This window comes from Callospermophilus lateralis, chromosome 12 (genome assembly GCF_048772815.1).
Source record: "Callospermophilus lateralis isolate mCalLat2 chromosome 12, mCalLat2.hap1, whole genome shotgun sequence".
Classification (NCBI taxonomy): Eukaryota; Metazoa; Chordata; class Mammalia; order Rodentia; family Sciuridae; genus Callospermophilus; species Callospermophilus lateralis.
The window spans coordinates 66,737,795-66,753,254 of record NC_135316.1 but is presented as its reverse complement, the minus strand read 5'-3'; the positions used below and the strand labels follow the sequence as shown (position 1 = coordinate 66,753,254).

Here is a 15,460-nt window from a genome sequence, read left to right as displayed (position 1 = left end):
CGGTACTAAAAATAAATAAATAAAATAAAGGTATTGTGTCCATTTACAACTAAAAAAAAATTAATCAGTATTTAAACAGAGCCACCTAATAAAACTAAGTGAACATTTAACTTAATGGAAAGATTTAAACCTTTTTTTTTTTTTTTTTTTATCTTTTAAGACTTCAAAATGGTTAGGCTGGGGATGTGGCTCAAGAAGTAGCGCGCTTGCCTGGCATGCATGGGGTGCTGGGGTCGATCCTCAGCACCACATAAAAGTAAAATAAATATGATGTGTCCAACGAAAACTAAAAAATAAATATTAAAAAAAATTCTCTCTCTTAAAAAAAAATGGTGTGTGTGTGTGTGTGTGTGTGTGTATAAGACAAATTGAAAGGGAAAGAGAATGTGTGTGCCTGCGCTTGCTCAGTTCTGGCAGTTGAACCCAGGGGCATTCTACCACCAAGGTACACCCACAGTCCATTTTATTTTGAGACAGAGTCTCACTTATTTTCCCAGATTGTCTTTAAACTTGCCACTTTCCTGCTTCACTCTCCCGAGTTGCTAAGATTATAGGCCTGTGCCACCATGCCAGCTAAAGCTTTATTTAAAAAAGAGAAAAGCTTACAAATGTCATATTGAAAATAGATGCTATACCTCCATTAAATAAGTCTCATATTAAAAATTATTAACTTCATAAAAATGGCATTTTAATGCCCAATCAAAATTGTCTTTAACATTTAGAATAAATGAGAATCTAGTTTGAATCCATTTTCAACCACTGGTGTAATTGAGACCTCATATGTTTTATTTACCTCTACATGAGATTTTTACAATTTCCTTTCCCTTCCCGAAGATACAGTGTTAACCAGTAGACAGGCTGAGTATTCAATATTTACAGGTCTACACTGTAACCCAGCACTCAGGGACATGCCTGGCACATAGCTAGTACTGAATATATGACTTGTTAAATGAATATTAATTTCTTAGTAGAATGACATTTTTCTAAATTCAATACATTAAACTGGTATCTCTGTGCTTTAGAAAGAGCTGTTTTCATTCATATGACTAAGTTGAAGGAAATGGAAAAAATGCTGTCTCTGTAAATATAAAAGAAGTAATTTTAAAACTGTTTAATGGATGCACTTTATTTGCAAGCATGAATGGAATAAGATGAACATTTTCAGAAGGAAGTGCCATGTATTCTGCTGAATGTAATACATTATGTATTAAGCAAAACACAAGTGAAGTACTTAATGTCTGTGTCATGGAGTCTCATAGGAAAAACACAATCAGCACAGATTTGACAAATTAGGATCCCATGACCGAAAACTTTCTTATATTCAGGAAGAACTTCGGGAGTATTATATCCTTTTATAATTGACCCATTCATCCCACATTCCATTTGTGGTTCATGATGTTGCAAAATGCCATGAGACTCCAGATATACACATGGACCTACATATCTGTCTCCGTGTGTGTGTGTGTGTGTGTGTGTGTGTGTGTGTGTGTGTATCTTCATATGAGTATATGCATGTGTGTATATTTATTTATTTATGCATGTGTATATGTATAGAATAGGACAGGTGTGTGTGTGTGTGTGTGTGTGTTTGTCTATAAATATATCTGTCCTGTTCTGTTACTCTGACCAAGCAATGTGGGATAGTGGAAAGATCGTGGGCTTGGTTTGAATTCTCTCACTGAGTATTTTGAGTAAGTCCCTTAAACTTTCAAAGCTTCGTTTTGCTCAACTGCTAAATGGGTTAATAATTGCTAACACTTAGTGTGGCCAATGAAATGAGGTATAGGAAAGCACCTAGAACACATAATCAGAAGTCAGTGAACTTCCTTCTTTAGTCATGATTACATATTGTTTTATGCTAACAAAGCAGTGAATTTGAAATGTTGGCTCATTCAGTTATCAGCTGTTTGATCTTAGGCAAGTTCCTCCTCTGAACTGAATAACAATACCTACCATGTAAAGTATCAGGATTGAACCCTGGGCACTTAACCATTGAGCCACATCCCCAGTCCTTTTTAAAATTGTTTTTTATTTTGAGACAGGGCCTTGCTAAGTTGCTGGGGCTGGCTTTGAACTTCTAATCCTCCTGCCTCAGCCTCCCAAGTCACAGGGGTTGCAGACTTGGCCCTAACTCATAAAGTTCTAACAATTAAACGTGATGGTATAGACAGAATTCAGTATAATTCAACTAGTATAAAATAATTTAACCAGTAGTTATGACTAATTATTATTGAAGTAAACTAAACAAAGATAGAAATCACTATTTCTATCTAATAAACCAAAACTTATTTAGGTTTTACAAAGTATAAACAGATTATAGAAATAGTTTAAGTAACCAAAAATGTGAATTAAACAAATATTTGTTCTCCAATACCTATTTCATTATAGCTTAAAGATGGGTCTTGTTTTTTAAAAATGACTTGTTTTCTTCATTTTAGCTTAGTATTTAAAGGATTCAAAATAGTATGCAACCATTATTTCAGTTAATAAATAGGAAAAGCTCCTTGACACGCGTAAGTTAGGTATATTATAGGCAAAAAGTCAACCATTCTTAATCAAAATGTTTAAAACTTTAATGAGATTTTCCTATTTATAGCTATAATCCCAACAGCTTGGGAGGCTGAGATAGGAGTATCAAGGATTTCTCTATCATAAGAGTAGCAAGATGTTACTCTGATTTTATTTTATATTTTTGGCATTCCCAAAAGATTATAAATCTCAGTCAATGATTCTGAAAGTTGGGTGTATATCAGAACCAAAATTGATGGCTTGGGAAACAAAATTTATACATGTAGAATTCTTTTCAGTTTACACTGTTATTTCTTGTACCTTAGCTCACTGAATTATAATTTGCACAGAAGCATTATTTCATTTGTTGTGTAGACAGAGAAACCAAAGTCTTTCTTCCACACAAATTCAAAGTTGAGACTTGAAATCAGTCTCCTTTCATACCACAATATTCTGAACTGACACTGATGCAGACATTTCTCTGGAAAGAGCTTCCAAAGATGGGGCTATCTCTTCACCTTTATCTCAAGTGAACCATCATATCAGGGAAATTAATTTGTAGACAACAGGCCTTCCATGGTCTGTTATTCTTGAGCACAGAAGGTGTTCCTTCATTTACTTTAAATGGCAAAGAATTCTCTACTTTTTTTGGGGGGGGTACTGAGGATTGAACTCAGGGGCATTTGATCACTGAGCCACATCCCCAGCCCTATTTTGTATTTTATTTAGAGACAGGGACTGAATTGCTCAGTGCCTCACCATTTATGAGGCTGGTTTTGAACTTGTGATCCTCCTGTCGCAGCCTCCTGAGCTGTTGGGATTACAGGCGTGTACCACTGGGCCCAGAGAATTCTCTACTTTTAATTTTTCTGTTTTTATATGTCTTGTTTTACTAATTTGTTTCTTCATGTATCATTTAACATACACTTCTATATCAAGGATCTTAACTTGAGGTACAGAAACCCAGGGTCCATGAATAGTTTCAGGGGGACTGTTAAACTTGATGATAAAAATAAAACTTTTACGTTCACTAACCTCTGGAATTTAGCATTGTCCTCAGTTATAAATGTAGACAACAAACAGGTATTAGCAATACCTGTAATTTCATTGTCAATAGAAATACAGTTTTTTTGTATATTATAAATGTTTCAGATATCATTTATGTTCATCATTTCTTTAAAATTATGGTATTTATTAGACATGCCACTAGATTTTCACTTGATGTGGCAATGAAACATACATTACTTTTAAACAATTTAAAAATTGTGGTGGTGCATGCCTGTAATCCCAGTGGCTCAGGAGGCTGAGACAGGAGGATCAAGAGTTCAAAGCCAGCCTCACAAATGTCGAGGTGCTAAGCAACTCAGTGAGACTCTATCTCTAAATAAAATACAAAATAGGGCTGGAATGTGACTCAGTGGTGGAGCGCCCCAGAGTTCAATCCCCACTACTCCTCCCTCCAAATCTTTTTGTTAATTTATTTTAATATTATTGGTTTCTATGTATTTTATACAATGCATTTCAAAAACATTTGTAGAAGGGGTCCAGAGTTTTACCAGAATGTCAAAGGGTCTACTGCTTCAGAACCTTTTTAAATGGAGTTCAAAAGCAGCTGTATAAGAGTAAGATATCCTGTTAATAACATGGGCATCAAGTTGAAGTGGCAAATCTATGTTTGTAGAGCCAAGTTTCTTGCAGGAATTAAGACCCACCAGACATTCTGATTCCAGATAATTCCTTAAACTTTAAAGATGGTCAGTCATAGGGTTTGATCACAGAATAGCTTGTAAAAGTATACCTAATCATTCTGTTTTCCCCCTTCAGTATAGTATTGAATACATTACATCAGATAATCAACACTTTATATAAAGCAGGCTTTGTGCTATGTGATTTTGTCCAACTGTAGGTTAATGTAACATTTGAGGTAGGCAAACTTAAGCTATCATAAGAGTAGTTAGGGGTATTATATAATTTTTGAATTACAGTTTCAATTTATAATGAGTTTAATAACCCCATCTTACCAAATTACACTAAATCATCATTTACCTGTTCATTTACACCTCAAGAGAGGGCTAGGTGCTGTGCTAAGTGCTGGAGAAAACAAAGATAAACACAACTCCCTACCTGTTCTTATGGAGTGTGAACAACTAGAGACATAATTAGAAAAGGAAGGATTATAATACACAAGACACAGGAGGACACCTAAGTTGATCTTGTGATGAGGCTGTGAAAAATTTACAAAATGTGATCCTTCCTGATTTTTGCATCTTTTTAAAAAATTTTGATTTGTTATATATGACAGCCAAATATATAACAATTCTTATTATATATATAGAGAGCACAATTTTTCATATCTCTGGTTGTACACAGTAGAATCACATCCTTTGTGTCTTCTTACATGTACTTAGGGTAATGATGACCATCACATTCCTCCATCTTTCCTATCCCTATTCCACCCCCCATTACCTCCCTCCCCCTTTCCCTTTTGCCCTATGTAGAGTTCATTTAATCCTCACCCACCCACATACACTCATAGAATATTATAAATTAGCATCTTTAAATCAGAGACATTATTCAGCATTTGGTTTTGGGGGGTTGGCTAATTTCACTTAGCATTATATTCTCCAGCTTCATTCATTTACCTGCAAATGCCATAATTTTATTCTTTTAATGGTGAATAATATTTCATTATGTATACATACCACATTATTTTTATCCATTCGTCTACTGAAGGGCATCTAGGTTGGTTCCACAGTTTAGCTATTGTGAATTGTGCTACTATAAACATTGATATGGCTGTGTCCCTGTAGTATGCTGTTTTTATGTCCTTTGGGTATAAACCAAGGAGTGGGATAGGTGGGTCAAATGGTGATTCCATACCCAGTTTTCCAAGGAATCTCCAAACTGCTTTCCATATTGGCTGCACCAATTTGCAGTCCTACCAGCAATGTATGAGTGTGCCTTTTCATTTGGTAATCTCTACCTTAATTTAACAAGCACTGATAATGGAACCAGCTAATTGCATAGTTATACTTTTAGAGTGGAAGACTTCATCTTTACTATAACATTCAGTTGATAACAACTGAGCGAGGCACCTTTTTAGTCCACATCCCAGTGTTAAGATAAACAACAACAACAACAACAAAAACCTCTCCTCCCCCACAAAACCCAAGGCTTTTAAAAGTATAACATACATACAGGAAAATATAGAAATCTTAGGTCTGAAATATTCTGATCAGTAAATCAAACCAAGCATTGTTATTTTAAGTGTTATCATAACAAGAATGTGAACTAAAGAGGTGCCTGGCTCAATTGCTATCAACTAAATGATATATTTTAAAAATATCTGGTTGTAAAAGGATACAAGATACAAAAGACACACCTGTTATCATAAACAGTGAGACTGAACCAAGGGTAGAAAAAAATGAAATTCACAGTTTAAATGACTTTGCTGGGTCATGTCCCCAACCTTTTTGTTTTTCCCCCTGTGATCAAAAAAGACTTAAAATCTTTTAATTTCCTATTTAAATCAGTAAAAAATAATGAAAAAAAAAAACCTAAATGCTCAAAATCTTTTTCTTTTACTGACTTGCTATTAGAAATAATTGGAACAAAAATAAACACATATTTTAAATTAAAAGAATGTATTTAGTACAAAAGTTATTTTAAGGGATTTGTGAAACTCTGGGTATTACAGAACTGAGTCAGAACTGGGAAACTGAAATGAGAAATTCCACTAAAAACCCTATCCTATAAATGTACTCCTATGACTCCACATTTTCCTGGGCACTTCGACTCCATTTCAGGAGCTAATGACAACAATGGTGAAGTATGGGTTCATGTCCAGTGTTTATACCTACTTTAGCAAAAAGTCACTCCCTTGATATTTTTTCCTCCTGAACATTTAATCACTAATCAAGGGGAATTTAGGTCATATTATCCCGACAGATGAAATTATTTTTCTAAATAAGATAATGTGAAATGTCTTTACTTCAACATGAACTTACCTCAAGTTGAACTCTTTGTTCTAAATTCTTGTATGATCTCTGTAATAATTCCCGGGTCCCAAGGACTCCATACCACATCAAGTTTTTAGTTCGGCTCCTAAAAATAAATATCCGTGGACATCTCAGGAAATTTTACTCCATGAAGGCAGAGCAAGCAAAAGAAATGAATGAAATTGAAGAAAAACCGCCTTCAGGTGATAACATTATTTTCAAAATTACCTGTATTTTTCAGGGTGCTCCTCTCTCTTATTATTAAATTCTAATGAAATTTTTGCATCCAACCCAATCCCAAAGTAATTGTTCATGACACATTTTTCTGAATATCCATCTCTGCGACAATAAGGAAAAGTACATAAAGGTTAATTTCAAGTTCATTACAACAATTAAATTTGTTCACAAAACAGCACTTAAAATCAGTTAAGCTTCTACTCCTTACAGAAGATTGTAAAGCTCGGTAGGAATTACTTCCTATATATATATATATATATGCCATGTGCATAGCCATAGTACATGTGTACAATTTTGGGTACATGTGATATAAAGGGCAAGGCAAAGCAGAGACAGAGTAATGGATTGTTTTCTATTAAATTTAACAAAGTCTCAATCCTTCTATTTTCTCTATAAGTCTCTTGCTACCCAGATAGATGAAGACAGTTATGGGAAAGGCCGGGTAGTTAGGTGGCCTTACTCCTCATTTTCAACCATTAGAAAGTCTTCTCCCCTTTGACTCTTAACAATGGGAAAATATTTGCATAAAAAGCTACTAGAGTCAATCCATTCTTCTAAGTACTGTTGGAAGTTCAAAATACGGTACTTTGAGGAATGTCATTGTGGAGTGTGATATAACAAAGGCCAAATGGAAAGAAAAAAATATATCTTTTGTAAAAAAAATAGTTTTTTAGTTTTATATGGACACAATGCATTTATTTATTTATTATTTATTTATTTATTTATATGTGGTGCTGAGGATCAAACATGTGCCCCAGTGCCTCACACATGCCAGACGAGTGTGCTACCACTGAGCCATAACCCCAGCCCAAAAAAGTTTAACTTGAGTTGCTAAAAATATAGAAATTTTGAGAAGGGAAGAGGTCAGTATATGATAAAAGCTCCCAAAATAAGAAAATCTAGAAGCTGGGTATGAAAAGATGGCAGATTTGGCGAAGACTGAGAAGAAAGAAGAGGAAGGGAACAGCAGAAATACAGGTGTAAAGGCACCTGTAAGTGAAAGCCTCCAGAGAGAAGTGAGCAGACCTGTGCTTCCTCTGCCAGAACGTGCTCTCGAAGAGAACAGGTGGGAAAGTGACTGCCTCTGGACAGACCAGAGACACCACTGAATTTCCAAGGGCTTAATGTGCCTTTTATTATCAACTTTCCAAATTTTCTGGTCACACTTTTTGCATATGGAGCCATAAATCACGATACATATATGCTATAATTCACATTATGAAGAAATAAGAAAGGCCAAAAGAAAAATAATTGCAAAAACATTTTCTTACACTGAATCTAGATCTGGGTCAATAAACGGCGTTGCACCAAAGGGATCAATATTTGCTAGTAACATTTTGTTGATGATGGAACTCCCAGCAATTGAAGCAGCTAGTCCTGCTCTTAAACCTGAACAGAAAATACATAAAGCATCACATGTTAAGGAAAAAGAGAGAAACAACCAGTCAATTCATGCCTAATCACAAACAGTATGGGTTTCAGTGCCTATTCATCTTATTAACCCAAAATAAGAACTATGAAATTTATGACTATAAAGTTTTTGGTGCTTCCAAGTATCTATATGTTCTCATAAAGAATTGAGGAGATGAGGATATTAACAAAAGTCTTTTCATGACATTTTCTCTTACCATCCTAGCAATTCTATAACTTCAACAAATAAATACATATTACCTCTTTATTATAGCAAATAATGTATTAAGTCTATGAGGAATTTACAATAAAGCCTGAATTGCCCAAAATATCATGGAGTTACCACCTTTATACTCTCAAAAGTGTAGATAATAATAACTTAAAATGTTAGGAGGTGAATTAAAGTAAATAGTGTTACTGTCAAGAATAAGTAGTAAAATACTAAATGCAGGTATTTATGAATTTTATAAAAATACAGTATTGAACATAAAAAAAATACAGCACCTGTCTTACCTCTGAATATGCAAAAGCCCCAACTGATTTCAACATTCTTTTCACTAACTCATGGCATTCAAAGCTAATGAATTTTATGCTCTACTCAACCTAATATAAGGTTGGAAACACCAAAGTCTACAGAGAAGACAAAGTAATACGGGCCAAGAGAACAAACAAGAAAGGACAGAAAGGTGAACAAAAACAAGAAATGCTAGAAAATTAGAAAAACAAGTCCTTTCTTTGGCAAGCCTTCCTTCCCTCAACAGTGAGCTCTTCTTAGAGGATATTATTATTCATTATTTTAATTAGTAATTTTTTCCAGAGTATCAAATTATCAGGATGAATTTTAATTTTCATAGTCTTGAATATTCTATGTGATGCTTTACTATATCATTTTCCTTTTATATCTAAACATGGAAATAAAAAAACAACAAATCTGGTGAGAGTAAAGAACAATCTAGAGAAGTTCTCACACCCCACAGGCAGGCGTAATATTCTCTAAAATGTCTCAAGATAACATTAGAGCAGCTCCAGCCCAGCAGGGCCATCCCTGTGTTCCTGGAGAGAATGAAAATATGACTTCTATGCCAAAGCCAGGCAAGTTCTGGAATTATCTTTCTTTCTTTCAATATACTACAGTGATATAATTCATGCACCATAAAATACACTCTTTGAAGTTTTTAAATAATTTAGCTGTTTGTAGCACACGCAAAAAAATTGTACAACCAACACTGCCATCTAATTCTGTGACTTTTTTCATTATATGCAAAAGAAACCCTGTACCTTAGCCATCACTTTCCAGTCCCCTAGACACCACTACTCTACTTTGTATACTTACGAGTTTGACTATTCTGCACATTTCATGTAAATAAAATCATGTAATATTTGGCCATGTTCATTTTTAATTTAAAGTCCAAATCCAGTGTATGACTTTACTACTTTTTGCTTATCCAATAACTGATGCATATATATGTTGTTTCCGATTTGGGGATATTGTGAATGTGGCCAGAAGTAGTCATGTTCAAGTTTTTGTGTAGACATGCATTTCAGTTTTCTTAGGTATATGTACAGTAGTGGAATTGTTGGGTTATCTGGGTTATATATTAACTCAATGTTTAGTTTTAGGAGGAACTATCAAACTGCTTTTCGAAATGACTGCACTATCTTATGCATCTACCAGCAATGTACAAACATTTCAGTTTCTTTATATCTTTGCCGATATTCTTTATTGTCTGGTTTTGCTTTGTTTGTTTTCTGTTTTTAGGATATTTTCAGGAGTGGGGGACTGAACCCGGGCCAAGCCAGGCAAGTGCTCCACTACTGAGTTCCACTGCACTCTCTGCCCTTCAGTCTCTTTTGATCACAGCCACCCGAAGGGGCTACAGGGATACCTCATTGTGGCATTTACTTACAATCCCCTGATGATTAATCACACTGAACATCCTCTCATGTGCTTATTGGTTATTTGTTATTTGTATATCTTCTTTGGGAGACTATCTATTCAGATACCTGTCTCATTTTAAAATTGGGACATTTGTCTTTCATTGTTGAATTTTTAGATTTATTTATATATTGTGGATAATAGTCCCTTTTGATATATCATCTGTAAATGCCTGAGTTCTCATTTTACTCTCTTGGTAGTGTCCTTTGAATCACATTTTTTTTTTCCTTTCTCCTCCCCCAGCTCTGTCCCAGGTCTGCAGAGTGAATCCAGGACCACTCTACCACTTAACTTCATCCTCAGCCTTTTTTATTTTAAGACAGAGTCTCACTAAGTTGCCCAGACTGGCCTTGAATGTGTGACCCTCATGCCTTAGCTTCCTGAGTCACTGGGATTACAGGTGGGTGACCAAAATACCTGACAAAAACAACTTAAAGATTACCTCTGCACCTGGCTAGCTTTTCCTTTTGCTACTTGTGCTCTTGTCATATCTAAGAGACCATTGCCTGATCCAAAGTTATGAACAATTATGCCTTTGCTGTCTTTATGGTAGCTTTTTAGCCCTTGGGTCCAACTTCATCTTTACATGTAAAATCTAGTTATTCCCAATACCAATGGTGGAAAAGGCTATTCTTTCTCCATTGAATTGCCTTTCTACACTTGTTGAAATTAAACATAAATATAGGAATTTATTTTTGGACTTTCAGATCTACTTCATTGATTTATATAACTGTACTTATTCTAGTACGATGTAACTTTTTTTTTAAATTAGGAAATGTATCCCCTTCAACTTTGTTCTTTAAGATTATTTTGCCTATTCTGGGTCTTTTACATTTCCATATGAATTTAAAAATTGGTTTGTCAATTTCTTCAAATTAACAGTGGGGATTTTGACAGCAGTTGTGTTCAATCTGTAGTTCAATTTGAGAAATACTGCCATCTCAATAATATTTAGTCTTCTAACACATGAACTTAGATGTGAGTCCATTTAGTTAGGTCTTCTTTAAATTCTTTCAGCCATGCTTTCTAGCTTTCAGTGTTTGAGTCTTTTACTTTTTTTGGTTAAATTTATTCCTAAGCATTTTCTTATTTTTGATGCAACTATAAATGAATTTTTCTTAATTTCATATTCAGGTTGCTCACTTATAGTATATAAAAATATAATTATAGAAATACAACTTTTGCATACTGACCTTTTTATCCTTTTATTGTTATATTTATTTATTAGCTTTCACTGGTTTTTTTGTTTGTTTTTTGTGTGTGTTGTGTATCCCTTAGGATTTTCTATATGAAAGAGCAATTGATGAAGACATACAGTTTTCCTTCTTCCTTTTAATCTGGATGCCTTGAATTCTTTTTATTTTGTCTAACTGCCAAGGCTGGAATCCCTGGTACAATATTGATGGCAGTGGCAAGAGTGCACATTCTTATCTTATTCCTGATCTTTGGGAAGGCTTTCAGATTTTCCCCATTAAGTAAATGTTCATTGTGGGTTTTTCATAGATGCTATTTTAGTAAGCTTTCATGCTGTGACCAAAATACCTGACAAAAACAACGTAAAGGAAGAAATGTTTTATTCAGGGCTCATGGTTTCAGAGGTCTCAGTCCACAGACTGCCAGCTCCATTGATCTTGGCCTAAAGTAAGGCAGGACATCATGGGAAACGGGCTTAGCTGTGGAAAGCTTCTCTGGATCATGGCAGGGTGTGTGTGTGTGTGTGTGTGTGTGTGTGTGTGTGTAGAAGCAGAGATAGAAAGGGAGGAAGTGGCTGCAGAGAAGACAAACCCTTCCAGGGTATACCCCCCAGTGATCCACCTTCTCCAGGCACTTCCTACCTGCCTAGAGTCACCACCCAGTCATCCACCTAAACTAGGATGCACCAATTAGGTTACAGTTCTCACAATCTAATCATTTTACACCTGAACTTTCCTGCATCAACACAAGCAGAACAGATGCCCTGTACCATAAATAAAGAAGTTTCCTCCTTTTCCTGGTTTTTCAAGTATTTTTACTTTGAGAGGATGTTGGATTTAAAAATTTTTTTTTCCAAGTCTATTGATATGACTATGTGGTTTTTGTCCTTTATTCCATTAATATGGTTTATTACATTTTATATTTTTATATATTGATTCGATCTCACATCAAAGGAATCACACTTGGTTTATGGTGTATAAATCTTTTGATATGTTGTTGGATTTAGTTAGCTAGTATTTTTTTCAGATTTTTGTGTCAATATTCACAAGGGATATTGTTCTGCATTTTCTTGTGATGTCTTTGTTTTTGGTATCAAGGTAATATGGGTCTCATAGAATGAGTTGGGAGGTATTCCTTTCTCTTCTATTTTATGGAAGAGTTTGCAAAAGGCTGGTGTTTATTCTTTTGAAAAAATTTGGTAGGCTTCACCAGTGATGCAATTTGAGCTTGGCTTTTCTTTGTAGGATTTTTTTTTTCCAAATTAGTACTGAGTAATTAATTATCTTGTTATGAGTTTAGTCAGATTTTCTATTTCATCTTAAATCAGTTTTGGTAGGCATTTGTGTATTTCTATGCATTTATCTATTTTATCCAGGCTGTCTTAATTTATAATCCTTTCTATTTCTACAATGTCTACTATGATGTTTCCTCTTTCATTCCTGATTTTAGTAATTTCAATCTTGTCTCATTTTTGCTTTCACTTGGCTAAAGATATGTCTATTTTGTTTAACTTGTCACAGAACCAACTTTTAGTTTTGCTTATTTTCTGCACTGATTTTTCTATTTTCCAGTTTATTTCCATTCTAGTCTTTATTACTTGCTGTCTCCTGTTTGCTTTGGATTTAGTTTCCTCTTCTTTTTCCAAGTTATTAAGGTTATTGATTTGAGATAGTTCTACTTTTTCAATCTAGGCATATACAGTTATAAATTTCACCTCTAAGTATGTTTAAGCTATATCAAACAAGTTTTGGTATGGTATGTATTCTTTTTTTTTTTTTTAAAGAGAGAGTGAGAGAGGGAGAGAAAGAGAATTTTTTAAATATTTATTTTTTAGTATTTGGCAGACACAACATCTTTGTTTGTATGTGGTGCTGAGGTTCGAACTCGGGCCGCACACATGCCAGGCGAGCGCGCTACCGTTTGAGCCACATCCCCAGCCCTGGTATACATTCTTGTTTTCACTCATCTAAAAAAATCTGGCCTAAATTTCCTTTGTAATTTTTTTTCTTTGACCTACATATTTCCACATATTAGTACATTTCCTAAATTCCATCTTCTCATCGATTTCCACTTTCATTTCATTGTGGCAGGAAAAAATATTTTGTGTTTTAACCCTTTTAATTTTATTGAGAAATATTTTATAGCCTAGTATGTGGTCTATCCTTGAGAATGTTCTACAAACACTTAAGAAGAATGTGTATTCTGCTGTGGTTAGGTAGAGTGTTCTTAGACATCTGTCAGGTCTGGTTGTTTTATGTGTCAAGTATTCTATTTCCTTGTTGATCTTCTATCTAATTCTATCCACTATTGGAAGTGAGGTGCTAAAGTCTTCAACTTTATTATTGAATTTTGATTCATCTTTCAAAAGAACATGTTTGAGACTCTGGTTTTCAGGGTCTAACTTAGATTCCAATCTACTCTGAATGAAGCTGAAGGATGTTTATTAAGTCAAACAACTGGCATTTAAGAAGGCCTCTGAAACACATATATTTTCCTCCATCTCTTACCTATAATCATTTGGTTTCTCTACTACTAGCCTAATCCAAGCAACTTTATTTCATCAGGGCTGAAATAGATGTTTCAGATGTTCAAAAACAAAGCAATTATCACTAGAATATATACTATAAACTGATACATATATATACACACACATACTATAAACACTCTCCTAAAAGAACATTTACCTTTGAGAACACATTTCTATACTTCATGGCAATAAGTATTTACCACAGCTTCACAGAAAAGCTTAAAAATGCACCACTTTCAGAATCTGTAATACCTGGGCAGATTATTCTGGTATTGAGCACAGGGAGGTTTTCTTTGGTGGCTGTGACAGCTGGACCAGGGACAGAATCAGGTTGAGAATTGCCACGACATGCCCTGGCATCTGGAGACTGAGGTGAAGTTTTAACTGTTGGTAAGAAAGAAGTCCAGATTAAAAAAAGAAAATGACGAAGGCATAAAATTTAGCAAGACATGAAATAATTGAATCTCTCTTTAAATCAATCAGTGAAACAGAGAATATTAATTGTATTTAACTATTCTTTTACCATTTTAATTTTCTTGAAACAAAGAGGATATCTGTCAAGGTAGATGTCTTGATCTCTGATCTTAAATACATGGAGATCAATAGAAAATAGATATCTACTATAATTAAAATTCAGTAATACTCATAACTTGAATGTAACATACACTTAAAGATAAGTAGAGAATTTGAAGATGATGATTTTGAAAATGGAACATATGTGTTATAAAATAAGCTACCAACACAAACTTTTCTCATAAATATTGAGTATCTGATCACATTTAATTAATTTTCAGAACTAACGTGTGAAACACAAGTTAACATTGTCTTCTAAAAATGGAAGAAAAAATAGTAGTTTCAAATGAAATCAATATACTTTTCCTGCCTCAATTATTTATTCAAAATGATGGATTTGTCCCAAATGGCTCTATTATATTCTCGTAAAAGCTCAAAACATTCCCCAAATTATTCCAAAACACAATTACTCTCAAAGAAAACAACAAAAGGGAAGATTTAATTCTATCTAAACTGAGGCAATTTAACAGAGAGCAAATGGTACCTTTAACTAATTTAGGGGCTTTTGGCTGGTATTTTTTCCTAAGAGGGGGAAAAACAGTACTCTGCAAATTCAATTTAAAAGTACTCTAAAACTTAATTATCTTCACTCTCTCGCAGACTAATTACAAATTAACTATATTAATCTTACACTCTATTCTATTCAAAACAGTCCAGCTGTACTAAAAGTAACAGAATAGTCACTCTTTTTTGTTTTAAACAGATAGAACTCCTGAGGCTAATTTTCAATAAAAGAACTTTTTGATGTTCATTTCTGATAGAGAGCAGACGGTGTACTAATGACTAAGACTGATGTTCCACTGCAGGTAATTAAATTAGTGATTCATAGTTCTTCTTAAATAAAGCATGTCGTTGATTATATTAATATATTTCTTACAGCTCAGACATATGAATTATTATATAATTTAATAATGATAAAATGAGAGTGCTTCAACGAAGATAATGATTACTGAATACAGAAACACTTCTCCTCCTGGGCTAGTTTCCAGTAAATTGGGTCACCAGCCAAAATTAAGATCAAATGCTGCAACATTAAAGACTTTTCTAAATTTATGTTTATCTCAATATCAATATCTA

At 34.2% G+C, this 15,460-nt stretch overlaps 1 protein-coding gene across 1 annotated transcript in view; it reads right to left on the bottom strand.

The window, feature by feature from the left end:
* Dgkh (diacylglycerol kinase eta) overlaps nucleotides 1-15,460 on the bottom strand; it is a 183,923-nt gene that overhangs the window by 29,966 nt on the left and 138,497 nt on the right. The window contains exons 18-21 of the mRNA XM_076872669.1: nucleotides 14,063-14,194; nucleotides 8,015-8,132; nucleotides 6,735-6,845; nucleotides 6,516-6,612 (exon numbers count right to left, since the gene is read on the bottom strand). Of these exons, the coding sequence (XP_076728784.1) occupies nucleotides 6,516-6,612; nucleotides 6,735-6,845; nucleotides 8,015-8,132; nucleotides 14,063-14,194 (458 nt within the window). The remainder of the gene's footprint in view (nucleotides 1-6,515; nucleotides 6,613-6,734; nucleotides 6,846-8,014; nucleotides 8,133-14,062; nucleotides 14,195-15,460) is intronic.